The sequence below is a fragment of the Camelus bactrianus genome, chromosome 31 (genome assembly GCF_048773025.1).
Source record: "Camelus bactrianus isolate YW-2024 breed Bactrian camel chromosome 31, ASM4877302v1, whole genome shotgun sequence".
Lineage (NCBI taxonomy): Eukaryota > Metazoa > Chordata > Mammalia > Artiodactyla > Camelidae > Camelus > Camelus bactrianus.
The window spans coordinates 21125360-21151321 of record NC_133569.1 but is presented as its reverse complement, the minus strand read 5'-3'; the positions used below and the strand labels follow the sequence as shown (position 1 = coordinate 21151321).

The 25962-nt window shown below is 46.6% G+C and overlaps 1 protein-coding gene across 2 annotated transcripts in view; it reads left to right on the top strand.

The window, feature by feature from the left end:
• Positions 1 to 4326: 4326 nt before the first annotated feature.
• The window catches only part of SLC39A14 (solute carrier family 39 member 14), a 38772-nt gene continuing 17136 nt past the window's right edge, over positions 4327 to 25962 (top strand). For both annotated transcript variants that reach the window (XM_074355775.1, XM_074355774.1), the window contains exon 1: positions 4327 to 4507. In XM_074355775.1, coding sequence (XP_074211876.1) covers positions 4342 to 4507 — 166 coding nt within the window. In that variant the 5' untranslated portion in view covers positions 4327 to 4341. The remainder of the gene's footprint in view (positions 4508 to 25962) is intronic.

The window sequence follows — 25962 nt, the reverse complement described above, 5'->3', positions numbered from 1 at the left end:
TGGATGTACTGTGGTGAAGCTCTAGGACACCAAAGAGAATCTTAAAAACTGCCAGAGAGACTGCTCACAGGGAAAAACTGGCAGCAGACTTATCAGCAACCACAACAGATACCGAAAACAAAAGGAATAATAACTTAAAAATGCAATGTCCACTTGTAATTCTGTTCCCAGCAAGACATTCATTCAAAGTGTTGCAGGAAAATAGGGCGCGAGAGGATGGTCACATTTCAGGTCTTGGGTGAGTCCCTGGGACGAGCCTCCAAGTGAGGGTCCTTGGCTTCACACAGGAAAGGACTCGACAGCGAACCGAAGTAGAGTGAAAGCGGGTTTATTCAGGGAGATAACACACTCCATAGACAGAGCGTGGGCCATCTCAGAAGGCAACAGTGGGCCCCGAGGTGGTGGTGGAGGGGTGGTTAGTTTTTATGGACTGGGTAATTTCATATGCTAACAAGTGGGAGGATTATTACAAATATTTTGAGGAAGGGGCAGGAATTTCCAGGAATTAAGCCACCACTCACTGTTTGGCTTTTTATAGTCAGCCTCAGAAGTGTCCTGGCACCTGTGAATGTATCATTTAGCATGCTAATATATTACAATGAGTGGATAATAAGGCTTAATTAAGATCTACTGGAAGTTGAATCTTCTGTCATCTTGGGTTCTAAGTAGTTTTTGTCCTATCCTCAACATTCTTTTAAAGGTTGTGCCCTGCCCCTTTCCCTCCTGTCTCAAAAGGTGAAGACATTTTCTAATAAAGATCAGAGCAGAAGTTAATGAGATAGAGGACAGAAAAACAATAGAGAAAATCAACAAAACCAAAAGTTGCTTCTTTGAAAAGATTAATAGAATTTGCAAAACTTAACCTAGATTGGCCAAGAGGAAAAAAAAAAAGACAAATTACTAAAATCAGGAATGAAAGGAAATAAAATACCTTACAGAAACAAAGGATTATTAGGGAATACTGTGAACAATTAAATGCCAACAAATTAGGAATCTTAATGAAATGGACAAATTCCTATAGATAACTTGCTATTGAATCGACTTATTTTTTCCCAGTTGTCCTTTTTGTCTGCTGAAACCATCAGATGATAACAGAAGTGACTGAGGCTTCTAAAGATGTTCTCTTTTGGCTGACAGAGTGTGGGGTGCTAGTCCTCTGACAGGATTTTGGAAAAACTAGAACCTTCACATTGCCTTTGATCCTTTTAAATTCTCTGACATGCCAAAACATAGAAAACTCATTTTTCTTCTTGAAAGTATCATAGAACACCAGCCACTTCAGTCTCTCTAGAGCTGGCCTGATAGCTGGGGAGTGGAAAGGGGATCTTTGCCCCACCCTGCTGACCAAGTTGCTACCATGTCAACGCAAACCAAAGAGGGGACTTTAATTTCCTGAGTCCCCAGTCCCTCCCTATACAGTCTCAGGGCTGGGGTTTCATTTCACTAGCTTCTTTCCCGAGACTGTGGGAAATCTGTCTGCACATCTTTTGGCAGACAGCTGTGGTATCTTGTCAGAAGGGAAATAGCTGTCACAAAAATGTCAGATTTTTGTGCAGTCCCTTAAATACTGCCCGACATTATACTTAGAGCTGGCCTTTTCATTCATCCAATATTTATTGAGCATCTATTATGTGCAAGATGTTATTGTAGGGGATACAGGTATATATAGAAATCTTCGGTAATCAAGAAAGATTAAGGTCTAATAAGGAGGTTAGAGAGAAATGAAATTTTAAGGGGAAAATGGAAGTACCATAAAGCATATGAACTATTTTAATTCTGTGAATCACAATCCAATAATGGAGAATGGAATCAGTTTGGTGGGCTTGTTGCCACTTTTTAAAAAACTGAAATAGAAATATAACATATCCATACGTTGCATATCTAAGGAAGTTTTCTAAGATTTTTGTTTGCTCTATTGTTATTTGTACTGGAGATGCAATGCAAAACATTTTTTTACTGTGGGTTACAGTTTAAAAATTTGAAAAGATAGATCAAATATGCTTTGAAAGAATCAAGAAGCTTTGTGAAGGGAGGGGGCTTTGAAGAGTTAGAAATACAACAAGTGGAAATGGGTAATAAGAGGAAAGAGGGGTATACGAGGCAGACAGTAAGATAGAATTGGGGCCCCAAACCTGGCCCTAGGCTGGAAAGACTGAGTGACAAGGCAGGACTTTGGGTGCACCTAAAGAATTTAGTGTGGGGGTGGATGTGGAGAGTTAAGACCTTCTGATTTTGAGCTGTGTTAATAATTAATTGAATTCCCTAATGGATTACTGATAGCTTATCAGCTCTGGTGGACTTCGGCAGCTCTACCCTTCACTGGTTGCAAACAAGTGAGAACGCTGTGATAGGCCCTGTGGTGGGGTGTCTTGTCCTGCCCCCCTCCCATCTCTCTGACACATGCCTTTTTCCCCCAGTTTGTAGAATTGACACACTGCCTGGAAGAACCTTTGGGATTGCTTTTAGACCTCAGTTTTAAGGGAGAATTTAACATCTCTTTGTAATACATTTATGGGTGTCATACTTTTCAGAGCTCTATATATTAGAAGCATGCTTGTTTCACTTAATCACTGGGTGAGTTTCTCATTCCTTTTCCAGAACTTCAAGAAAAGGGAGGGGTGGTAGAGACTGGGCCATTTCTGACAGCCTATTGGAGATGGGGTTGAGTCTCAAATAGATGACATAATGTCTGAAAAATACCTAAGTTTAACCAAGAAAGACAAATATAAAGGGTTATTACAAAGATGAAGGGGCTCTGAGGGAGATTCTGCAAGAGATACTATTACTTTGAAATCTCTTGGCAAATGAAAAGAATATCACCCCACCCCTTACCCAACTGGAGCACTGTAATTGCAGGGTGAGGATAATTAAATTTTAGAAAAACCCACCATCCAGCTAGTCTCTTCAAGAGTGGCAGAAACAGTCTGGCCTTCTCTGGCTTTGCTTCAGTGCCTTTCTTTCTTCCTCTCTACCTTCCTCCTAAGGAGGAACAGGCTGCCACTGAGTCACAGATTCTTCCTACCCCTTGCTCCTGGGATTGTCTGCTTCCCTTTCATATGGGAACTGCCATCATGGGCCTTCCTTTCCCTTGCAGAGTGGGATATGATCCCCCTTCTCTGTGCAAATTCTCAGAAACACTTAGTGCCAGCTGGGCACCAGTCACTGAGCTGGAACAAGGATGTGGATACTAACAGGCAACAGTCCTGCTTGGAAGGCCCTTCCTTTGAGTCCCCTAAACCCAGGTGGCAGCTGGAGTAGCTGCAGAGGAAATAATCCTGATGTCCAGCCAGAATAGAACAATAGGAGTTAAATGGTGGCTTATTTTCCCAAGAAATTTGCATTTCCGAGGCTTGATATCCATCTCAATAGAACCACTCCACATCAGAAAAGGGTCCTACGACAATCCTCACACAAAAATTAACATTTCTCCCAGTTTTCTGGTTAAAAACTATGGCTTCCTAGGGAGGCTGATCGTTTTGGGGGGAGTGGTTTAACATCTAGTTTGGAAAAATGAGTATAGTATGGCTCATTTGGAACTTGAACTGAAGTTTTTTGTTCTTTTGTCTGGTGGAAAAATGCAGAAGAAACACCGTCTGTGGGTGCGTCCCTTTCTAGGGTGCATTTTGGAATCGAACATTAATCAGAAGATACATGTGTTTATGTACATACATACGTATGACGTGGGTAGCAGTAGCAGTGTTACTCCGAGGGGATGGAGGCCAGGTTGTGAGAACGCCCCCGGTTAAGGAGGGAAAGGCCTTTTCTTTTTTTAGTTCAAGTATGGTCAGTTACAATGTATCAGTTTCTGGTGTACAGCATAATGTCCCGGTCATGCATATATATACATGTTTGTTTTCATATTCTTTTTCATTATAGGTTACAAAATACTGCATACAGTTCCCTGTGCTATACAGAAGAAATTTTTAATCTATTTTTATATATAGTAGTTAACATTTGCAAATCTCAAACTCAAGGAGGGAAAGGTCTAGTAATGGGAGGTTTCCAGAGGAAGGAGGAGCCTGTGGGGCCTCGTGAAAGATGAATGGAATTCGCAGCAGGGTTAGAAGATGAAGCTGATAGAGCAGAGCTAGGAAGTGAGCTAGGATCTGGTGAGCTAGGGTCTCGGCCGGCGCCTAGAGGCGCGGAAAGGCGCTGGCTCGCTCCGCAAGCCTGGGCAAGCCAAGCGCTGGTCTGGGTCTAGCGGGCGGCTGGCAGGCAGCTCACACACGTCGCCCTACCGCCAGCCGGGGTCCCACGTGGCAGGCCCTGGGGACAGCGGGGTGGGGCGGGGCCGAGAGCGGGGGCGGGCCGGGCCGTGACGCGCAGGGTATATAGCGGGGCATGCGCGCCGCGCGGGGTACAGACGCAGGCAGGGGGGCGAGGGCGCGCGGGCTGCCTGCGGGGACTCACCGACCTAGCTGCGCTGCCCGTGCCGCTGCTGCTGCGGGCCGCCCGAGGGCCTGGCTTGTGAGGGTGCAGGGGCCCAGTGGCGTCCGCCCTGCTTCAGGTGAGGGGCGGACGGCGTGTGGGCGGGGCCGCGCCATGCGCCGGGGATGGGGCATCGCGCGGAGGAGCAGCGCGCCGCCAGGGCTCGGGGTCACCGGGTGGGTGTGGGGGCAGGGTTGCGCCGAGGATCCGGAGCCCGGCCGCGGTTTCCGGAGCCGCTCCGGTGAACCGGACCGGCACACGGGCCTGGACACTGGATGGAGGCGACACCTGGCCGCACTGCCACGACGAGGGTTACTTGGCGAGGGAAGGGGAAGGCAGAGCTGCGGTCCCTTCGGCTGGAGAGCGCGGGATGTGGGAGACAGAGCAGGATGTCGGGAACGGCGACAGCCGCGCTAAAAGGCTGAGAGAGGTTTCCTGGAGCCTATGGACACCAGGACAGAAAAAGCATAGAGTAGACGGGCAAATCTGGTGGGCAGCTCTCGGGGCGGCTCTGATTGGGCACTAGTGTCTGGACTTTGCTTTCCGGGAACTGTGTCCACCCTCCGCTACCCAACCCGGCCAGACCACCTACAGCTAAAGATAAATGCCCCATATCTTCCGGCAGGCCGGTGGCAGGAGCTGGAGAATGGCAAAGGAGGGACTAACTGAACTCCAACCTGGCTTATCCCGTGGGCATGGCTTTTTAGCTATTTTTGGTCCCTACCGAGTGAGTTAGGTGGTCTGGCGCAGGCTGCCCTCTCTTGGTGGGTTAGGGCAATGGGTGTCATCCAGTTTCACCGTGTGATCCTGAGGTCCAGCTGAGTCAAGAAATTTTCCTTAACTCTGCGTTGTGGCTTCCGTTTTGAGGATCTAGTGTCTGCTAGGGTCTGGGTGTCCTAGAGGACCAAGAGAGCATGATTTGGTGAGGGGGTGAGTGCTCTTGATGGCCTAAGGAAAGCTGTGGGGACAGGAGGAGCTTTGACCTAACCCTCCTGGAGCCTCCCTGGGCATGAATTTGTCTGTAGTCACTTTTTCCTCGGAACCCCCACTTAGGTGGGCTGCTGGGAATTGGTGGTGGTAACCTGTAGTGGGTACTACCCTGGCTACCTGGCCTCTGTCCCAGCTCTGCTCCTAACTTGTCCTATGGCCTGAGGAAGGGTCTTGCTAAGTCAGATTAGATCTGTGGTCTCTTATCCACAGCATCTACAATTAATCCTTAACTCTTAAAACAAGAGCCATAAAAACTGAGACAGACTTGATGAAGCAAGAGAAAGAATGTCGAGAATCATAACTTTTAGCAGCTGCAATTAAAAACTACACATTCCATTTCTTGTTGGAGGCTCGGAGGTGAGTTTTTCGTAAATTGTATAGACTAGTGGTACTTTTCTTTGGTTTGCAGATATGACTGGAGGGCACCGAACAGAATTGTCAGCCCTCTGTGAGGTACCAGAGCCCTGTGATTCTAAGTATCTCATCCCCTCAGTATATAAATACATGGTGCCTGGTTTGCGCTTGGCTCTGCACTGGCCACTGGAGGGTGCGAAGAGAGAATGGGGCCTGGCTCCTGGAGACACTTGTTGGGGAGAAAGAACACCCATACATATAGAATAACATGGAGACACAAGAGAGGTCACATTTTTGTGTTCAGTCAAGTTCAGAGAAGACAGCGCTCTACTAGAGGTGGTGAAAGGTGGCGGGAGAATACCAGGCTTTTTTGAGTCAGATTAGATCTATTTAAGTCCTTGGCCCGGTCGCTCTCCAGCAGGGGGGTGCTGCAGCACGTTGTGATTGTGCCAGGAGCCTGGTAGAGGGCTTGTTATCGGCATCATCATCATCATTATCATCTCTGTGGGATGGAGTGGATTATTCAGGGGTCCTAGGCATAGATAGTTACGTTGGGTTGTAGGAATGGTATGAGCCCAGACTTACGGTTGATTCATCGTCTCCAATTTCCCTGCCTTTCTGGGTAGGCCTCTTTTCTTTGGCCTGCCAGGGATTGTTGCACAGATTCACTGCCCCTAAGGCTTTTTCCCACTTTTAGTTTTTGGAGCTACTCTGATTTCTTCAGATTATGGAAGTACTCCTTTTCTGGGCTGATAATTAAGCGGGAAGGACTAATAATGTGTGCGTGTGTATAGATCAGTGTGCGCGCATGCGCACATACAGTATCTTCCAGTCACTGGGTGGGTTCTGTTTTCAGACCATTTCCACCCTCTTTCTCTTGCCTTACCTCCCCACGCCTCTATTCCAGGAGGAACCTCAATCCATGCCCAATATTTACAGGATCTTGGCATCTAAGTGGTAGTGCTATGAATAGATGTATATGTCTGGAAATCGGGACCTCCTCCAAAATAATTCAGCCTGTTCGCCCTGGATGCCTGAAGACAGCAAGACTTAAACGTTTTGCAGAACCACAGACGATGGGAGGTTGAACTGGAAGGACTTTGGGAATCTTTGCGTCTAGGACTTTGTTTTACAACTGAAGAAACTAGGTATCAAGAGGTTAATTGGTGTTCCCAAGTAACGTTGCTTGCTGGTGGCCAAGAGGCTTGATAGAGAGGACCAAAGGAAGGTTTGATTTTTTATTCCTAAATGTTATAAAATTGCTGATAATCTTAGACTTTTCCTTGAAAACATGAAGGAGGAAGTGCTTATTTGGCGGGAGGTGGTTCTCTGCTTGTATGGATAGAAATTTCTTCTGGAGGAGTCTTCCCTTTTTCCTTCTCTTTCCAGACTCCCTAGAGACATAGGAGGGTGGGGAGTGGATGAGGAAGGATCATGCTGCTGGAGCCCCAGCCAGGACTTTCTAGATGTCTACAGTGAGACTTCTCTGACCTGGAGGCTGGTGGGCTGGCCGAATGCTGGCAGATAAGGAGTCCAGAGTCTGCTGCCAGCCAGGGGCCTCGTGCTCTCCCTGGGGCAAGCAGGGCAGCCTCATCACAAGGTCTCCGAGGCCCAGCTGCCCTGTCCTCATCCTCACCCGTGGCTATCGAGGTTCCTAGATGGGGACCCCCCCACACACACACACAAAAGCAGGGGTGGGAGGGTGGCCACAGAATCAGCCTGGAGAGAGTGCTTGGCTTGCTCATCTATGGGAAACCAAATTCCCTGCCTTGGAAACTTAAGATCGATCTGACTATATCCTCAGGCCTCCTAACCTTCTTCAAAACTCAGGCCCAGGAGAGTCCTGGAGTTCCCTGAAATGAGAATGTGACTCTTGAATTGGGTCCTCCTTATTCAGCATTAGTAATAATAAAAACTGTCAGCTGAAAGTTGGGAATTTTTTTAAAAAATCCATGTTTTAAACAATTCATTTTACCTTAAAAACATGTGCATGCATTTTTTTTCTTCCAGTTTTATTTTAAACAGCACTGTTTAGGGTGTACAGCATAATGGTTTGTTTTATACACAATTATGAAATGACTTACCACAATAAACTTAATGAACATACATCATCTCATAGACATACAAGATTAAAGAAACAGAGAAAAAATTTTTTCCTTGTGATGAGACAGCCTTATTAGGATTTACTCTCTTAACAAGTTTCATATATAATCTACCGTTGTGTTAACTGTGTTTGTCATGTTGTGTGTTACATCCCTAGTACTTATTTATCTTATAACTGAAAGTTTGTACCTTTTAAGTGCCTTCATTCAGTTCCCTGCTTCCCACCCCCATGTGCATGTATTTTTATTTTCCAGAACTTTGATTGAGGGCCGAGGTCTTTTCTTTGGGTCTCCAGGTCCCCTAATTAGACTTGCAAATTGTTTATATATACAGATCACACCTGCATGTATCACCTGTGATTTCTCATTTCACTTCTTTTATTAAATTTTTTTCACTATATGTGAATTATATCTCAATAAAACTGGAAGAAAAAAATTTTTAATGGGAAAAGCTTTTTCTCTAGGCTGTATATTCACATAGTTCAAAGATCAGAAGGATAAAAAACAGTTTAAAAGGCACACACACACACACACACACACACACACACACACACACTCACTCTCTCTCTCTCTCTCTCTCTCTCTCTCTCTCTCTCTCTCATACAGTGAAAGGTCTTAACCTCTGCCCACCCCACTCCCATTTTTACAAATGCTACAGGTTAGCATTTTAGACATTGTTTAGCATGTTGCTTTTTTCACCCAGCAGCTCTGGTAGATCTTTCCATATCACTGCATAGAATGCTTTCATTATTCTTTTACTATAGCTGCATATTGTTCCAGGATAGAGAAGTAAGGTAATTTTTTAACCAATATGTGTTGCCTCCCTCTCTCCCCTGACTTGGGTTGTTTCCAGTATTTTGTCATTATGTGCAAGCTGCTGTGAATAACTTTGTACAAATGGCATTTCCTACCTGTGTAAGTATGCCAACAGAAGAAATTCTTGGAAGTGGGATTGCTGGGTGACAGGATATATACATCTGTTAATTAATCTCCATTTAAAAAATAATAAAGCAAGAATTAAGACATTTACAAACCAGTCCCCTTGCAGAATGCTACTTTCTTAATGCACACACTGAATTTAATCTTTTTTGTTTGTTTGTTTGTAACACATCTTTCTAGATGAGCAATTCTCAAACTTTTTGATCCTAGGATTCCTTACTATTATCTTTTGTTTATTGGCTGTATCTGTTAACATTTACCATGTTAAAAAATTAAAACAAATGTAAAAAGTTATTTATTCGTTTAAAATAATAAAAAAAAAGTCATAACATGTTAACATAAAAGGCATATTTGTGTGAAAAATAACCATTTTCCAAAGTTGAAAAAGTAGAGGAAAAATGGCATTATTTTTACATTTTTGCACATCTTCAGGGTTTCAAAAAAATGATTTATTAGATAATAATGAGATAACAGATTATAATAGGCATAGCATAAGTTTACTAGTAAATACTCGGTTGAAGTCCTGAGAACAAACTGAGTTAATCTCTGAACACACACAAGTTTACACCCTAAACTTCTGCCTTAGAAATTTTCAGAAAACGTAAGACTGCACAGGCACAAGTTCATCACACTTCACGCAGCCTCTGAAAAATGGGAGTGAAAAACCTTTTAACGTCCTAATTTTATAATAAAACTAGTTTTTACCATGCAGACTTCCTGAGACAGTCTCAGTGACCCCAGGTGTCATCTAAGACCACAATTTCAGAGTTGCTGTTCTAGATCACTTAGTTTAATTTTTATAGAAATCAAAACTTTTTCTTCTGCATTTTAATTTCAGTTACTATTAACTTAGAATCATAAAAACAAATAGAACTGGCATGAAGAGGTTTGGGAAGAGGCACAAAGACTTCTGGTGCATGCATCCTGGGCCAATGGCAGCAAAAGGGGCACCTCCTTGCTGCAAGGATGTGCAGAAGGAACGAAGGGGATGGGCCCCAGCAGAGCCCAGCTAAGAGAGCTCCCACTCCACGGAGACAGGCAGACACTGTCTCTGTCCCAAAGATCCTTGTGTGGAGATGCACTGAGTACTTGTGGAAACTTACATGCTGTCGTGTGGCATTCTTTAAGCCCCACTGAGTGGAGCAGACAAGAGACCCTTAAAGAGGCCAGTGGAAGGCGAGGTGCTTTGGGGCAGGGGTGGTCTGGGAAGGCTTCCTAGAGGTGGAATTGAGCCAAGGTTTGAAAGCTAAGAAGAGGGGGGGCGTGGGGGTGGTCCTGGCCAGGAGAGTTGTGTGAATAATGGCACAAAGATGTATATTCCCGGGGCAGGGGTGGTCACTATAGGCCAGAGTGTCTGACAGAGGGAAGAGCAAGCGACATGGCTAGAAATTTAGCTTGAATCCAGTTATTTTAAAGGGCTTTGGGGTTTAAGGTACCAATATTCTCTGATAAGTCTAATCATTGGATTTAGGGTCCACCCTAAGTCCAAGAGGATTTCGTCTTGATATCCTTAAATAATTGTATCTGCAAGGGCCGTATCACTCAATAAGGTTACATTCTGGGGTTTTGGGTAGACATAGATTTGGGGAGATGTTATTCAGCCCGCTACACTCAGGATAGAGGAAAATGTCCTTTGTAAACTCTGGTTCGCAGAGCTGCAAGAGAAAAGGGAGATTTCTTTTTAGACCTAAGACAGAAAGCAGGCCTGACTGTCATGGAGGCAAGGGCCCAGCCTCAGGCTGCCTCATACTGACACAGATCTGAGAACTAAGTGGCTGTAAATTCTAACGCTGGCCTCAGAGTCCCTGCATTCTTGGGATCCAGACACTTTATAATACCAACATCTTGTCTCTGTGCAACGGCATCTCGCTGAGTGTTAGTTTCCCTATAGGATGGGCAGGGCAGAGATTGTGGTACCCATTTGGCAGAGAGGGGGAACTGACTTCAAAGAGTTTAAATAAATCACAGAAGGTCATAGCTAGTCTGTGTCTAGTCCAGCAGTCCTGACTAGACTGAAATGTCAGACCGGTGCCCCAGACAAGAATCTGGCAGAATTAGGTGGACTGATACCTGGATCTCACCCAGGAAGCCCTGATTCAGGTGGACTGGGGTGAGACCCTGCTCACTGGGGCAGCCAGGGTAAGGAAACCATGCACACACGAAGTCCAGACCACAGCAGATTAGGACTGGAATCCACCTCCAGGCTCTTAAGTGAGATCTTAAGTGAAGCTCTTCAAAGATGGGAGAGAAAACCCTTCTACTTGGTCATCATTAGGCGTTTCCCATTTCCTGATTGCACAGTTTTAAAAAGAAAGTAGTCAAGTTTTTTTTACCAGAAAAAATAAAAAAAATTAAATGTGACATTGACACAGGCTGGATAAATGGAATGAAACAGAAACATCCAAAAACAGACCTACAGTACATGTAGGAATTTACTAAACAATAATGGTATTATTCTTACTAGTTGTGGTGTGATTTTGAGCAACTCTTTTTAGCCTCCATATCCTCATCTGTAAAATGGGGATGATACCATATTTCCTTAATTTTAAGATGCTGTTTTGTTTTCATGTTTCTGAAATAGGGATGTGTCTCACTGATGTGTACATTTAATGGAGTCGCTTTTTCTACTCTGAAAAGTGGTCATTGATACTTATATATAGGGAAATACTGTAGAACCCATATCTTAAAGTTGTTGAGAAGATTAAATTAGGTAATGAAACAAATTGCCTAGCACAGTGCCTGGCAGACAACAATAAATCCTAGCAATCCTTTTTTAAAATCAGTATGGCTGATTTAAAATGTTGTGTTAGTTTCTGGTGTACAGCAGAGTGATTCAGTTATATGTATATATATTCTTTTTCATTATAAGATATTAAATATAGTCCCCAGAGCTGTACAGTAGGATCTTGTTTATCTATTTTGCATATAATGTTTTGTATCTGCTAATCCTAAATTCCAAATTTATCCCTCTCCAACCGCTTTCCCCTTTGGTAACCATGAATTTGTTTTCTATGTCTGTGGGTCTGTTTCTGTTTTGTAAATAAGTTCATTTGTTCCATTTTTTAGATTCCACATATAAGTGATATCATACATTTGTCTGACTTCACTTAGTGTGATCATCTCTAGGTCCATCCATGTTGCTGCAAATGGCCTTATTTCATTCTTTTTTATGGCTGAGTAGTATTCCATTATAGGTATGTTTGTATGTGTGTGTATATATATATGTATATATACACCACATCTTTATCCAATCATCTGTTGGTGGACATTTAGGTTGCTTCCATGTCTTGGCTATCTAGCAATTCTTATCATTATAAAATTAGGGAAGAAAGGATTGTGATTAATAGGAGTGCTCAGATGCAAATACTAGTGCCCTGTCAAGGCTGGTTTGGGCAGAGAGCATATGAAGCATCTGGCGATCAGCCGTGGGAAGCCAGTGTTCCTGCTCAGTTCCTCCTCAGCCTGCAGGAACCCAGGCTCTCTTCAATGCATCTTTCTGCTCTGCCATCCTTGGCACGTAGGACTTTCTTCTCATAGTTGTCACTTGCCAGCCTGTACCTCTGAGCAGGAAGGAGGAAGGGATAGAGATGGCACCACCACCGTATATTTACATTTTATTAGAACAGCCACCTGTGGCCTTTCTTAGTACAAAGGATGTAGTTGACTGCACCTCTGTGTCTTACGTTTTATAGACTCTACAGTTGAGGTTTACAAGGGAAATAAACTATTCATTAAACAACCGTGGATAATAGGCTAACTATTAAAAAAAAGTTAGTTTTTTTTTTCACACTTTGTCCAATTAAATTCTGGATGAATTAGAGATTTGCATTTTTTAATGCAAGAAAATATAGGTATATCTATAATTTCAAGACAAGAAAGAGTTTTTCAGGCATGGTACTAAAAGCGGAAACGTTAAAAAGAAAAGTGGGATGTATTGACTTTACTTAAAAATTTCGGCAGTAAGACCAGTTAACAATTTAAAGGCAAATGACGAATTAGGAAGAATATTTGTAACATGTGACAAAAGGTGAATTTTTTTAATCGTATGATGAACTGCTACATATACCGATAAGAAAAAAAGATAAATGGAGGTCAGCAAAAATGGGCAAAGGAGAGTCACAGACAATTTGTAAAAGAAGAAATTGAAATGTTGGTAAACCTGAAGATGTGTTTAGCCACACTGGTAATCAAAGAAATGCAAATTAAAAGAATTGTACGAATAGTTTTTTTAACCTATTTGGCAAAGATAGAATCCTATTTTAATACTCAGCATTGGTGAGACTCTCATGAAACAGGCATCCTTATCCACAGATAGGACTAGTAAATCAGTTAAATCTTCAGAAGGGTAGTTTAGCAAATTGTAAGTTCTTAGTATTTGTTGACTGCAGCCCTGGGGGCAGGGACTGGCCACTGGCCAACTGGCTCCTGGATCTCACTGATTCCTTCTAGGAAGGTCTCCTCTCCCCTTGGGGTCTTTTCCTGTGTCCTGCTGCCAGGTCACCTGAAGACCTTGCATACTACCCCTGCCCCCACAAACAGATGGCGGGAACGAGGTGGTGGGGTGCAGACCTGAACCCAAACCCAAACCCGCTGTTTTATTCTCACTTTTACTGGAAGCCTGAAAGGTTGGCTTGTGTGGGAGAAAGTGAGGTGGCGGATGTGTGTCCTCCTAGTCAAGAGAGTCCTGTAAATCACGGGGAGCAGGCTGAACTGCCGGCTGCCCTCCTTTCCTGGAAACCAGAGGGCTCCCGGCCAGCCCCGGGGACTCTCTCTTTTCCAAGAGCACAGAGTACGTGAGGCGTGGTGCAAGGTGGAGCCATGCTGGCCTGCAGGGAAGCTGGCCCTGCTCTCCCTCCTGGGAATGAGCCAGAGGCGGAAGGCCCTGGACTCCCTCCCTGCCTCTCCTCTCCCCCTGCTCGCTGACGGCCAGGCCCCGGTGACATTGATTAGCGCATGTGTATTTCAATACTGACCATTTCCCTGCTGTGGGAGCCTTTCCCGCCTGAGAGGCTGGGCAAGTTCTCAGCATACCAGGCCCCTGGGGGGTTTCCAGGGATAACAAGCCACAGCAGTTCTCATCACCTTTCCCAAAAAAGTGCAAAAAGTACAAAGTCACTTACTTCCCCCAGACTCAGGCCATGAGCCAAAGTGCCCTCTCAGGCACCCTGACCAGCCCTAGCAAGGGATAACGTCCTGGTTCCTGCTCCTGCCGCCTCAGCCACCCCCCTGATGTCCAGCAGATGCTTGGAGGTTCCTCCCACAGCAGAGGCCTTGACCGTGGGTAAACCATGGTGTGCACAGCTGTGCTGGCAGGATTATGCCTGTGACCTTGGCTGCTTACACCATGCCATCTTCTTGGCAGCAGCTCCCAGCTCCGAGCCCCTTCCCCTGCATTTTGGGATGTGTGTAGTTGGCATGTTGAGAGAGGTGGTGAGCAGCAGGACCGAGACTCAGAGTTTCCATGAGCTGCTGAGAAATTCTAGAAACAGCCTGCACTTGTACTTGTGGGGTTTCCTTTTCTTTTCTGTCCCAGCCATGGGTAAAAGTTAATGTGTTATTTTCGGCAGGACTATCAGATGTGCCTGTCCTTGGCACATTTGCTTTCAGGGCAGGGAAGGGAGGCTGCCTGCCTATGCCTACCTCTCTCCCACCATCTTCCTTTTGGATCCCCCACCCCACCTTATGTTCTATAATTTTTTTTTTACCTTATATTTTGTGTTCCTACGCCAGACAGGCTTCTCCAGCTCTCTGGGAGACATCATCTCTATTGAAGCTGCAGGAGGAGGGGTCCCTCCCCTTAAAGTTGCTAACAGTTCACCTGGGGGTCGAGACCAAAGAACAATAACTAAACTGGGGCACTGCGACCAGGGCGGGGGGAAATTAACACATCATTCTGCAGGTGTTTTTGGGGGGCTGTCTCAGTGCCAGGCACTCACTCCTCTAGACTCAGAGAAGAAAATAGGCCTGAGTCTCCTCCGCTGTGGAGTTTACAGTCAGTCGGAGGAGACAGATAATAAACATTTAAACAGAACAAAGATAACAGAACAAACATTAGATAGTGATATATGCTAAGAAGAAAATGAAACAGGGTGTTAGGATTCTGAATGACTTGAGTGGGCTTTTTTTTTTTTAAACTAGGTGACCCTCTGCTTTGAGGAGCTGACATTTGGATTGAGACTTGATATGAAAATCTAGGAGAAGAGCATTCTTGGCAGAGGGGGCTGCAAGTGCAACGGCCCTGAGGTCAGAATGCGATTGGTGAGCTAAAAGGATAAGAAGAAGCCCAGGGTGGCTGGATTCTAGTGAGATCAGTGGGGTCAGCAAAGGCCAGATGACACAGTGACTTTTAGGCCAGGAAAAGGAATTTAGATTTGATTTCCCTTGTACTGGGAAGCCATCGCGAGTTTAAAGCAAACAGAATGCCATGGTCGGATTTGTACTTTAAAAGGATGACTCTGTCCCTGAGCTGTACATTTAAGATTTGGACACTTTTTGTGTGTATATTATACTTAGAGAGAAGGGACCCGGACAGTTTGAGGGTAAGTGCCCAGTAGAAGCTGGAAGGCTGGTTAAGAGATTTTATTTATTATATTTTATTATTATTCAACTAGCATTTCAACATTTCCTCCACTCAAATCCCTTGTCTTGTGATTCAGACAGCCCTTCTACATCTTCTGGAGAGAGGTCTTGCGTGGACTGGTCTTGAGTGGGGTCTTGAAGAATGACTAACGTTTAAAAGGTGGTTGTTATTGAAAACTCGTCCTGTACACCCGGTCTTAATGCTGCTGTAGTCCGTCCACTTTGTTGTATACTATTCCGTCGTGAGAGTTGGTTAGTTTACTTATCCACTCCTGCTCGTGGGCTTTGGGGTTGCCTCCAAGGTTTTTGTGTTGTGCATAGTGCTGCTGGCAAGATCTTTTGTTTTCCTCTGTTTGAGGTCGAAAGTCACTCAGACTAGAGGATGTCTGAGTTGCAGGCTGAATCTGAAACCCTTTCCAGGTGGCAATCTGATTGCCCCTTGAGGTTGGTGTTGGCAGGAGAGGGTAAACCTTTAAGTCTGGTGAGAATGTTGATCCCTTTTTAATAGGCTGGCAGTTTGTAGGAGGCGGGGGAGGGGAAGGGCAAATGGAAATACAGGCAAGAGGGGTCGTCGTGTTGTCAGGGAAGTCACCTGTTTGCATTATATTGTCTGGAGACTGCTACTGTACCCACAGCCCTGAGGGCTATTTTAACCTGAGGAAGGGGAGCTTGGCCATCCTGCTGGCCCTGACCCCTATCTGAGTATGATAGGAGCCAGAACCAGGGTTGCCTTTGCTCTGGAGTCCATCTGTGTGTGCTCTTGGCAGCCTCTCTCTCGAGCTCTGGCCAGCAGAGGTGGGGAGTCAGGAGGGCAGAGTGTCAGGGTCCTTACCCTCCCCTCTGTACCTGTGACAGAGGGAGCTTTGAGAAGACACTCGTCCACTCCTGCCCTTGACCCCATGGCCCTAAATACTGCATCTTCAGTGAAGCCTATCCCCGCCATCCTGTACTCTGTAGAGAAGGTGAGGGTCTGTCTGTTTACATACGCATTTGTATTTACATGTTCCTGCAGCAAGTGCTTATTTAGATCCTACCAACCTCCTAGGATTGTTACGGAACAACCAAGAAAATTAACTGAAAGTATTGGAACTGTCATTCTGAGACAGGGCGCCTTTGAGCCAGAGCGGTGGGATCCAGAGGAAGGTGAGGATGCATTCCTGGTGTGGGGGATTTGGAGTGGATCAGAGGCGGTGCTTTTTCCTGCAGTTCATCCTTTTTTTTTTTTTTTTAATACATCCAGGCCCTTCACACTTGTGGAGAGTGCTTAGGACACATGTGGGCCACGTTCCGCTTTCTGACAATATTAATCAGACTTCCTCGTGGAGGAAGGAGACAGGAGGGTATGTGGTGAAAGGGGACACGGGTGGGGAATTCCAGGTGGATCCCAGGGTCCCGCCCAGAGAGTAATGGCAGCTGAAGATGAAAGGTGATGGGAGCTTAGTTGGAGAGACCCTTGACTGTCAGGCAGAGGGACTAAACTTTGCGGTTGGGTGAGGGGAGTGAGGGAAGTTAGGTGTTTTAGCCGGAGAGTGATATGATCAAAGCAGGTGCATTGGAGGGGATGGGGCAGAGGAGGGGATGAGGCAGAGCGGGAGTAAGTGACTGACACGAGGCAGTGCACCCCAGTGGTTTCTCTTCATGAGCCCGAAGAAGAGGGGTGCTTTGGTCACGTGGTGAGGCCCACGGTGAGGAGCAGAGGGTGGGGGAAGGCCTTCGCCTCAGTAATCCCGTGGTGCCTGCCAGCGACCTTGGGCCAGGGAATGAGCCGTGTAGGAGGTTTGGGAAGTGGGAGGGGAAATGGATTATGATTCAGGAATGTAATTACTCAATCTTCCTTTCTTTTTTGCCACCTTTCTTACTCTGGTTTGGAAATATGGGCCTTTTTCCCTTTTTCCCAATAACCCTTTTTCTCTTGAGAGTAGGGCTCACTTGTGACTGCTGATAAATATTTATGGTCACTGAGAAATCCAAGGCCCAGGATGCAGCCTGTGCCTGTGACCAGGTCTCTGGCCGTGTTGCTCATAAGCAGTAACTGTGGCAAGGGGCCACCACTAGACAATGGTTTTTGCCCTTGTTGTGAAGAAATCTGGAAATCTAATGATCTTTCTCTGAGAGTAGTGGTCCTCAGACTTCCACGTGTATCATGATCCCCTGGAGAGCTTCCTAAAACAGATTGCTGGGCCCACACAGAGCTTCTGATTCAGCAGATTTGGACGGAGGGGGCTGAGAATTTGTGCTTCCCACAGGTTCCCAGGTGGTGGTGATGCTGCCTGTCCCAGGACCACGCTCTGAGAACTGCTTTCCTTAGACACACTATCACACCCAGTTCAGCATCTCAGCCGTAGAGATTGGCGTGGTCGGAGTCTTTGAGGAGGATTGAGGGGCTTGCACTGGCTTAAGGATGGGAGGGTTGTAAAGGGGGAGATAGTGGTGCAGCAGGACTTGGAGGGAGGGAGGAGGGGTGGACTGGCCACAGGACAGAGAGTCTTTGCTGCAGGCAGAGCAGTGGGGCTGTCTGGGGCCTGGCTGCTGGTGGAGGGAGGTTCCCCGTGCAGGCTTGCCTCTGCCTGCTGTGGCCCAGGGTCTGTAAAGGCTCACTGTCTGAGAAGAGCTCACCTCACCTCCCAGAGAGAGCCTGGGGCTCAGAGGACTCTTCTTCCCCATTTTGGGAAGAAGGGAACATAAGAGACTTCTTGTGAGAGGCCGTTGGTGGCAAATTCTGCCCACAGAGTGTTGCTGCCCGGGAGTTGCAGTTGGCATTTACAAATGGCCCTCCTGCTACAGCAGGAGAGTGGAGCAGACTTGTCTCTGCCTGACTCAGGAAATGATGGGGGTAGGGGGTGGGCTTTTCAAGCTCACTCTGATGCTTTTGGTTATCAGGACAGTAATGTGGCTTAGTTCTCTCCTGGTACCCATTAAAGAGGAGACTGTTCCATTCTTTAATGGAAAACTACAAGGCCAGTAGCCCCAAGGGTCAGGGAAGCACCCCGGGCTGGGTTGAAGCTGGGAGAAAGAGAAGAAGCTTTGCTCTTTAGATCCAACTGGGTGCTCTGTTCTCCCACCTGGAACCCAAGGAGCCTCCTACCTGGGCTTCTGGGTTTTGTTCTTGCCTGCCTCCTCGTCCGTTCTCTACCATGCAGCCAGACCAGTATCCTAAAAACACAGATCTGACTGTATCTCTGCTGAAAATGATCCCCAGTGCCCTACAGATGAGATCTGGGCACCTTAACATCGCCTGCAGGGCTGTCCCCTCCCTGGCCCCTACCATGTCCTCTTGTGTACACCCTGGCCACACAGGACTCCAAGTTCTTAGATGTGCATTTTTTTTTGAAGTATAGTCAGTTTACAGTGTTGTGTCAGTTTCTGGTGTACAGCATGTTTCAGTCATACATGTACATACATATATTCCTTTTCATATTCTTTTTTATTGTAAGTGACTACAAGATATTGAATATAGTTCCCTGTGCTATACAATAGGACCTTGTTTATCTATTTTATGTATAGTAGTTAGTATCTGCAAATCTGCAAATGACTAACTACATAGTAGTTATTGTCTGCACAATGTGCCATCTTGGCCAAGTCTTTCCAAACAAAGCTGCATCTTTCTGGAACACGCCACCCCCTCCCCTCCCCTTCACCTCCACCTGGCCCACTTTTCCACACCCTCTAGGTCTCGGCTAAAATAATGTCTCTGTTTGGAGGCCCCCGACCCCTAACACTAGATTTGACTGCCCTGTCATCTTCTCCATAGCTCGCTGGGATCTTTGGTGGATGGTGTGGATTGCCTTGTTCACCAGGCGTCCACCCCAAGGCATCCCTATGTTTTACTCTTGTTGTCCTGGTTTGTTTACTAATAGCACCTCCTTTCACTATCAAGTGCATTACTTTGGATAATAAATTACAGTCCAACCTGCTAAAAGTAGAGAATCAAAACAAAACAAAACAAAACAAAACAAAACAAAGCCATACGCACTTTCCAGACATCCTTTTGCCAGAATTCCCAGTGTGACTTGCATTCTGCCAATTGCTGGGCTCGATCCAGCCTTCAATGTGTGGGCATCCTTTTCCTCAGGACGGACTCTGGGGCGGCCATTTTGCTGGTGTGGCAAGGGTGGCGTGGTCCTGGACTGGGCAGCGTCCTTGTGCCATAGCTACCTGATGGTGGTGGGGGCAGCAGCTCCTGCCGGCTGGCTCTGCACCATGATCTTGGGAGTAGCTCCCGGAAGCTCAGTCTAGGGTCCTGTTTCTTCAGCTTTTCCCCTGATTCTCTAGGCCCTTTCATATGTTGCACGAAATCCCTTTCTGCTTAAATTGCCTAACTGAACCCTGATCAGTACACAACCCTTGTCATCATTGTTCTTGTAAGTTGCTTGTTGAATTGTTTGCTTTCCCTGCTCTGTGAGGGCAGCTATGAGGCATCCTCTAGCATTATTCCCAGTACGGAACTGGTAGGCAATGACTATTTGTTGAATGAATGATTTCTTGGACTGAGGGTTTTTAAAAAGTCCGGCAGGTGTAGCTAGCCTTTTTTTCAGTGGATATAAACAAAATGGAAAGAATGGGGATTGTTTAGTCTAGAGAAGAAGGGAGTAATAAGTACTCTGGGCATCTGACTTCAGATAATGTTTGAAGGCCCTGGGAAGTGGGGGTGTGGGGGTAGGATGTCTGTGGAAGGAGGCCCTGAGCGCCCTGTTCCTCATCGAGCTGCAGGGGCAATGCAGGCAGACGTCAGTCAAATGGGAGGCTGGACTTACCTTCCAGCAGAAATTCTTTGCTTCTCCTGGCTGATGTACCCAGCACTGGTCCAGGCGTTGTATTATAGGGAAGAGTAAGGGGAGGACTCCCTTGCCTTCAAGGAACAAAAATCTGAAGACCCCCTGGGAGACCAGGTCATTAGGAGTCCAAAGCAGTTGGAGGTGAGTGCTCAGAGTGGTCCAAGAAGGCTTCCTGGAGGAGGAGGTAATCTGAGACTAGGCAGGTTCAGGTGTAGGTGAGGGGATGGGCCTGAAAGCTTGGACAGAGAACAGCAGGAACAGACCTAAAAGCTCTGACCTTTAAGCTCTCTCTAATTGATCAGAGTTCCCCCAAGAGACTGGACATTTCATAGCTTAATTGTGCTGATGGTACATGGTAACTTAGTGGCAGGCCCCAAAATTGAACCCGGGTCTGCCTGACTTGTCGTGCTCTCTGATGAGCTAGCCACTAGATCATACATTTTACTTTTGACCCTGAATAACAAGTTGGGGGATTTTGCTTCAAGTGGGTGATGTAAGTGGTGGGTGTGAGTACCTTGTTTCCTAAACCACATGCTGGGCCCCATGGTCTGACAAACAGGAATGGACTTAGAGGGACAATAGGTCAGAATTTTGCAATGGAGTGTCTGGGAAATGGTGATGGATGAATGATGAGAATAGCGGTGACTCTTGCCCTGGCCTCCGGTGGGGGAGTCCTGCGGGCTCCCGCTTACTGGGCTGCCTGACTCAGTCAATTAGTTTTGGAAGACTTCTCTGCTTGGTCTAGCCTGGGTCCCGCCAGGCTGGACGGGTGGAGCCTGGTAAATGCAGTCCTCTCCCCTGCTGGTCCAGCCCTCTGGGCCTGGCTGTCCTTCGCCTCGCTCCGGGCTCAGCGTGTGGCTAAATCAGCTGCCCCAGCCCTTCCCAGCCTCCCTCCCACAGGCACCGACACGCACAACGGGGGCTCAGTAAACACTGGCTGATGAGTAGCAGGCTTCTGGTTCTAATTTTGTTCCCTGCTTTTGGGTCACCACTCACTTTTTTTTTTTTTTTGGTAAGTTTTCTATCCTGCCTCTCCCAGCAATGTGAGGTTTCATAAGGACAGTGAGTGGGCTACCGGCTCTGGGTACCCCTGCCCCCCTCCTCCCTGGCAGCCCCCCTGCACTGTCTGCAGAAATCTCCCACCCTGGGTGGCCTTTGGCTGAGCCAAAGTCTGAGGCTAAGGTTCTGGGAGTGGGAGCTGGATGGAGGACAAGCGCACATCCTCTGGGAGTGCGAAGGAGAACGGTCGAGGGAGCAGAAGAGTCAGCCTGTTGAGTCTGGGCAAGGCCGAGGGCCGGCTTTCAAGCTGTGTTATTTGCACGGTGCTTGCAGGGCGAGGGGTGCTCAGCTTGTCCGAGAGGAGATTGGCCTCTTGGACGATGTTCATTTGGTGGGTGGGGAGGACTGCAGCTGGGTAGTTTTTCACAAAACTCTTTAAACTCCAGAGAGCCCGCAGGGGGATATGTGCTTGCGCATCAATCTGCAAGACTGTTGCTTTCCTAACTGGGTCTACTGGGAATACACAGAGGCCTGTGTCATCGTTAGTTTGACCATGGACACTGGAGGTACACTGTTTATAGAACACTTGGCACTTTTCGTAGTCGTATGTATTAATTATTGCTTTTACAGGTTCTAGGTTTTGTGCCATATGAGAAAATTCTCCCTAACTCCTTGTTATAAAAATAATCACCGATGTTTTCTAATATTGCCCTACCTACACCACCCCTTGGGACACATCAATGATGCATTAACAGAAAGAGTTAAAAACAAATAAAAACCCCAAAACACTCTAGATCCCAGCACTCAGAAGTCATCACTAACGTTAGGTGGCCATGATTCCAGATAACCTTCCAGGCATGCTCACAGATTAATGGACGTAGAGAAATAAAATACTCCTGTAAAAAAAAAATTATTAACACTTCCCTGAATGTAACAGAAGAGAAAGAAATCGTAGTAAAATTGAAGAAATTATTAACTGTAGAGAGATATGTCTTCACAAAGGAGGTGATTTCCTAAAAGACCCCAAAAAAGGTTAAAAAAAAAAACTTGTGAATCATCTCTGTAATTACTTGTTTCCATTTTAGACAGAATTTATTGACTCTGCTATGAAAAATGGAGATGTTAGCATTTTCCCATTTTTTTCCCCTCATCTCCTTTCTTTCCATCTTTAGATTGTTAATTATATTATTAAATGGTCCATGATTATAACATTTAAATTCTGTCCTACAACCATAATCTCCATAGTTTTTTAAAATTATTTATTTGAAGAGTTTAAATGCTTACCCATGATTTCTGCTTTCCTGAGCTCTTTAATTTTACTTTTCTGTTAATTAGCTGCATTTCATTATCATGTCATTTTTCCCACCTAGGAAGGGGACTGAATTCTTTCATGCTTGAGAATTTCTGCCTGTCGTCTTTACCAAATTTGTACCACATCTTGGCTGGGAATGATTCTCAGTTGGCTCATATTTTCTGTGTCTCGGAATTATGTAAACATTGTTGCCTTTCTTCTGATGCTAAATGTCGCTATGGAGAAGATGAGGGCAGTCTGAATTTTCTACCACTTAGAAGAAGTTCTAGTATGTTTCCTGATTTTTGTAGGAAAACATTTTGGGGGAAAAACAGTTTCTTCTGGATGCCTGGAAATGTCTTAAGTTCAGTAACTTAACTAGGCAGTGTCTCAGTGTTGAACCTTCTGCATCAAATTTTTGTGGAGTCCAGTGTAATATTTCAGTCATCAGATTCTGTTTTCCTTTCGTTTCAGGGAAGTCGTGTGTTATCTTTGAGCTTAGCTCCTGTTCCCGACTCGGGTTCTCTGCTTCCGGAACACCATTTATCCGTCCGTGATGTCTTTGTCTTCTCACTGTATGCTTTGATTTGTCCTTTCCATCTGCTTGCACTATAGTTATCTCATACCTTCTTGTGTCAGTATTTCTGTCTGACATCACTGGCAGCATTTTGTTCTCTGTGCATTATCATCTATGTACTAGTTCTTCAGCGTTGTCTTGTTGGTCTTTTTTTGGTAAGCCTGCATCTCCTTTTGTTTTATAATCCCATCTCTGAGCCCTGGTTTTACTGCGTGAATGTTCTAATCGAGTTATTCCACAGTGTGGAGCAGTTGTGAGAAATTCTTTTCTCTGGAGTGATGTGTTCCTTTCGGTTGACATCTTCGCCTCTTGCGTGATTGGCCCGCTGTTTCTTCTCACCGTCTCGATGCTGCCCATTTTTCCGTTCTGTTGGCTCTCAAATAAGACAGTGACTTTCTTCCCACCACACCGAGGCAGGCTTGTCCCCCATCCCCACGACAGCAGTGCTGAGGGCGGGGTATTGGTGGCTTGTTCTCTTTAGCCTGAATTGGATGGGGGCAGAGATGGAATTGCCCCTTTCTGGGACTTGGTGGCGGCCCCTGTGGTGTGGCGCGGTTCCGCCCACTGACTGGGGAGCTGCGCCCCATTCTGTTGGGGGGCGAGGAAGACTCACTGGAATTGGATAGTTTCCCCAGCTCAGCCTGTGGCCTCGGAGAGCCCATATATCCCTCAAAGGGAGTCGGTCCCTTGTTCTTGTTCCCAGTCCACCTGTTTCTTTGTTTCCCAGCACCTTTCCCACTACTCCCTAACTGAGGAGGAGGAGTTGGCTGCAGTTTGCCTCTCTCCAGATCCGGGAGGTTTAGTGAGAATTCTGGTTCTCCGTCATGACTGGAGCAGTCGGGGCCCGGCCGGGGCCGGGAGGTTAGCCTCGTGCCGTGCCTCCAACAGTCCTTCTCCTGAAAGTTATTATATCAGATACGCCTTTTTCCTTGTTTGCTTGCTGTGGGTGACTTTTTTTTTTTTTTTTTGGCTTTTTTACTGTTTTTTTTTAAGTTATCAAGGAAAAGAAAATTGTGTTGCCATTCCAATTCTCCGTCTTAATTCAGAAATCTTTATTTAGTGTTCCAACCTACTTTATCTTTCTTCGTACTCATAAAGCTCTGTGGCTTTGTTTTCCTCTTTCCAACATCAGGAAACATCAGACCTTGGAGTTGCTGCTAACTGGACCTCTCACACCAAGCCCAGTGGTCCTCCTGTTGCCAAAGTCCGTGCATCCCTCGTTGTTGGCACCCACAGCACAGAAGGCAGATGCCAGGGTTTTTGAGCCTTCAAGGCCACCACCTCCATCCTGTGGCCCGGCTCTGTCTTTGGTCTTCAAGTTTCGGGGTTTTTTAGACGCCTCTCCTGCTGGAGACTCAGGAATGTTGCTCCCTGCGCTCACCCAGACCATCTGCAGTGTTTACTCCTCGTAGGGAGTGTTCAGTGGGGAGACATTCCTATTAGACTGACAGGTGACAGCCTTAGAATGGGGTGGGCCCGGGGACTGGAGAAAGACCAGTGTGTTTGAAGGTCTTCTGCAGCGATGGGCTGTTGACTGAGAGAGAGCCCCTGGGGGTGGGGGGGAGGGCAGCTGCCTCGTGGTAGTTAGTGGGGCCTTACCATTCACTGTGCTCCCACACAGCCTGTGCTTCGAGGGGGCTCAGAGCGGGTATGAGGAGCCACAGTTGCAGGCACATCCTTTACCCATTTCCTGTGGCTTACCAGCTGGCCTTGGAAACCGCTGTGCCTTAGCCAAATTTGTCTCTGGAACATTCGATCTTATCTCCTGTGTTTCATTCCTTGGCCCAGAGGAATCTGAGAGGGAGAAGATAGGCTGCCCGCCCAGCTCGTGGTCAGGGAAGGGAGTGGATGTTTGAGGGCCCAGCAGTTCCCAGGCCCCTCAGGTCTCTGTTGTCTGTTCTGCTCACATCAGTGTCCAGCCTCTGGACCAAGTATCATGGCAGCTCACTGCTCTGTCACCCCAAAGAGAAGTTCATGTTTGCTCCTCTCTGCAAGGGAAGTGAGCATGGGAAAAAATGCATCGTGGTAAATGCAATAGTAAAGTCTGTCCTCGGGGCAGAAGTGCCAATTCTGGAATGAGCTACTTCTGGACCAAGTGGAGGGCTGACAGGCAGGTGCAATTCAAAATGAGGAGCCTCCAAGATGGGAAGGAACTTCTGATGGTTCCACAGAGGGTCCGAGAGCAGGCATCTCCTGCCGACTCACAGGCCTCGCTCCCCCATGGAGGGTTGGGTCTGGCGCCTTGAACACAGACCTAAGGCACTGAAATAATTTACTTCTTTGAACCCGAGCCAAGGGAACAAAGGGGTGGAGAGACTCCAGCTTCTCTTTCGTGGGGGAGCCTGGTCCTCTGCGCCAGCAGCACACTCGGGCCTTTGCCTCCAACTTGTGTTCTGCCCGGTCCCATGCGCTCTTCTTGCTCCTGGAAGGAAGGTGGCCTTGAAGGCAGATGGCTCAGCTCCCCCCGGCAAGAATGGTCTCCTGGGCCGCCCATTTCCACGGCCTTAATAAAACAGGCTTCCTCCTGCAGCCAGGGCCATGCAACGAGGACCCTCCAGCCTCACCATCCAGCCTTACCATGAGCTGTATGTGTTTTTCCTCTCTTCTTTCTTTCCTCCAAAGAATTTCTTTTAAACTTTTTTTTTTTTTTTCTAAGAATAACTTAAATCTCCATTGGAGCAGAAAGTTCCCCTTTCAGGTCTGCCAAAAGGCCCGGGTCACTTGGATTTGAAGTGTCTTTAGTGACTCCAGGATCCCTGGACCAGACTTCTTACTGCCCCCCAGTTGTTTCTAGACTCTGCTCTGACTCTGGGAAGCACGGGCCAGGCGGGAGGGGGCCGAGGGGCCACTGGGTCAGCCAAGAGCAAACACCGAGTACATGCTAACCTTGCTGTGAATGCCCATCCCGGTGAAGCTACCTTGGGTGTC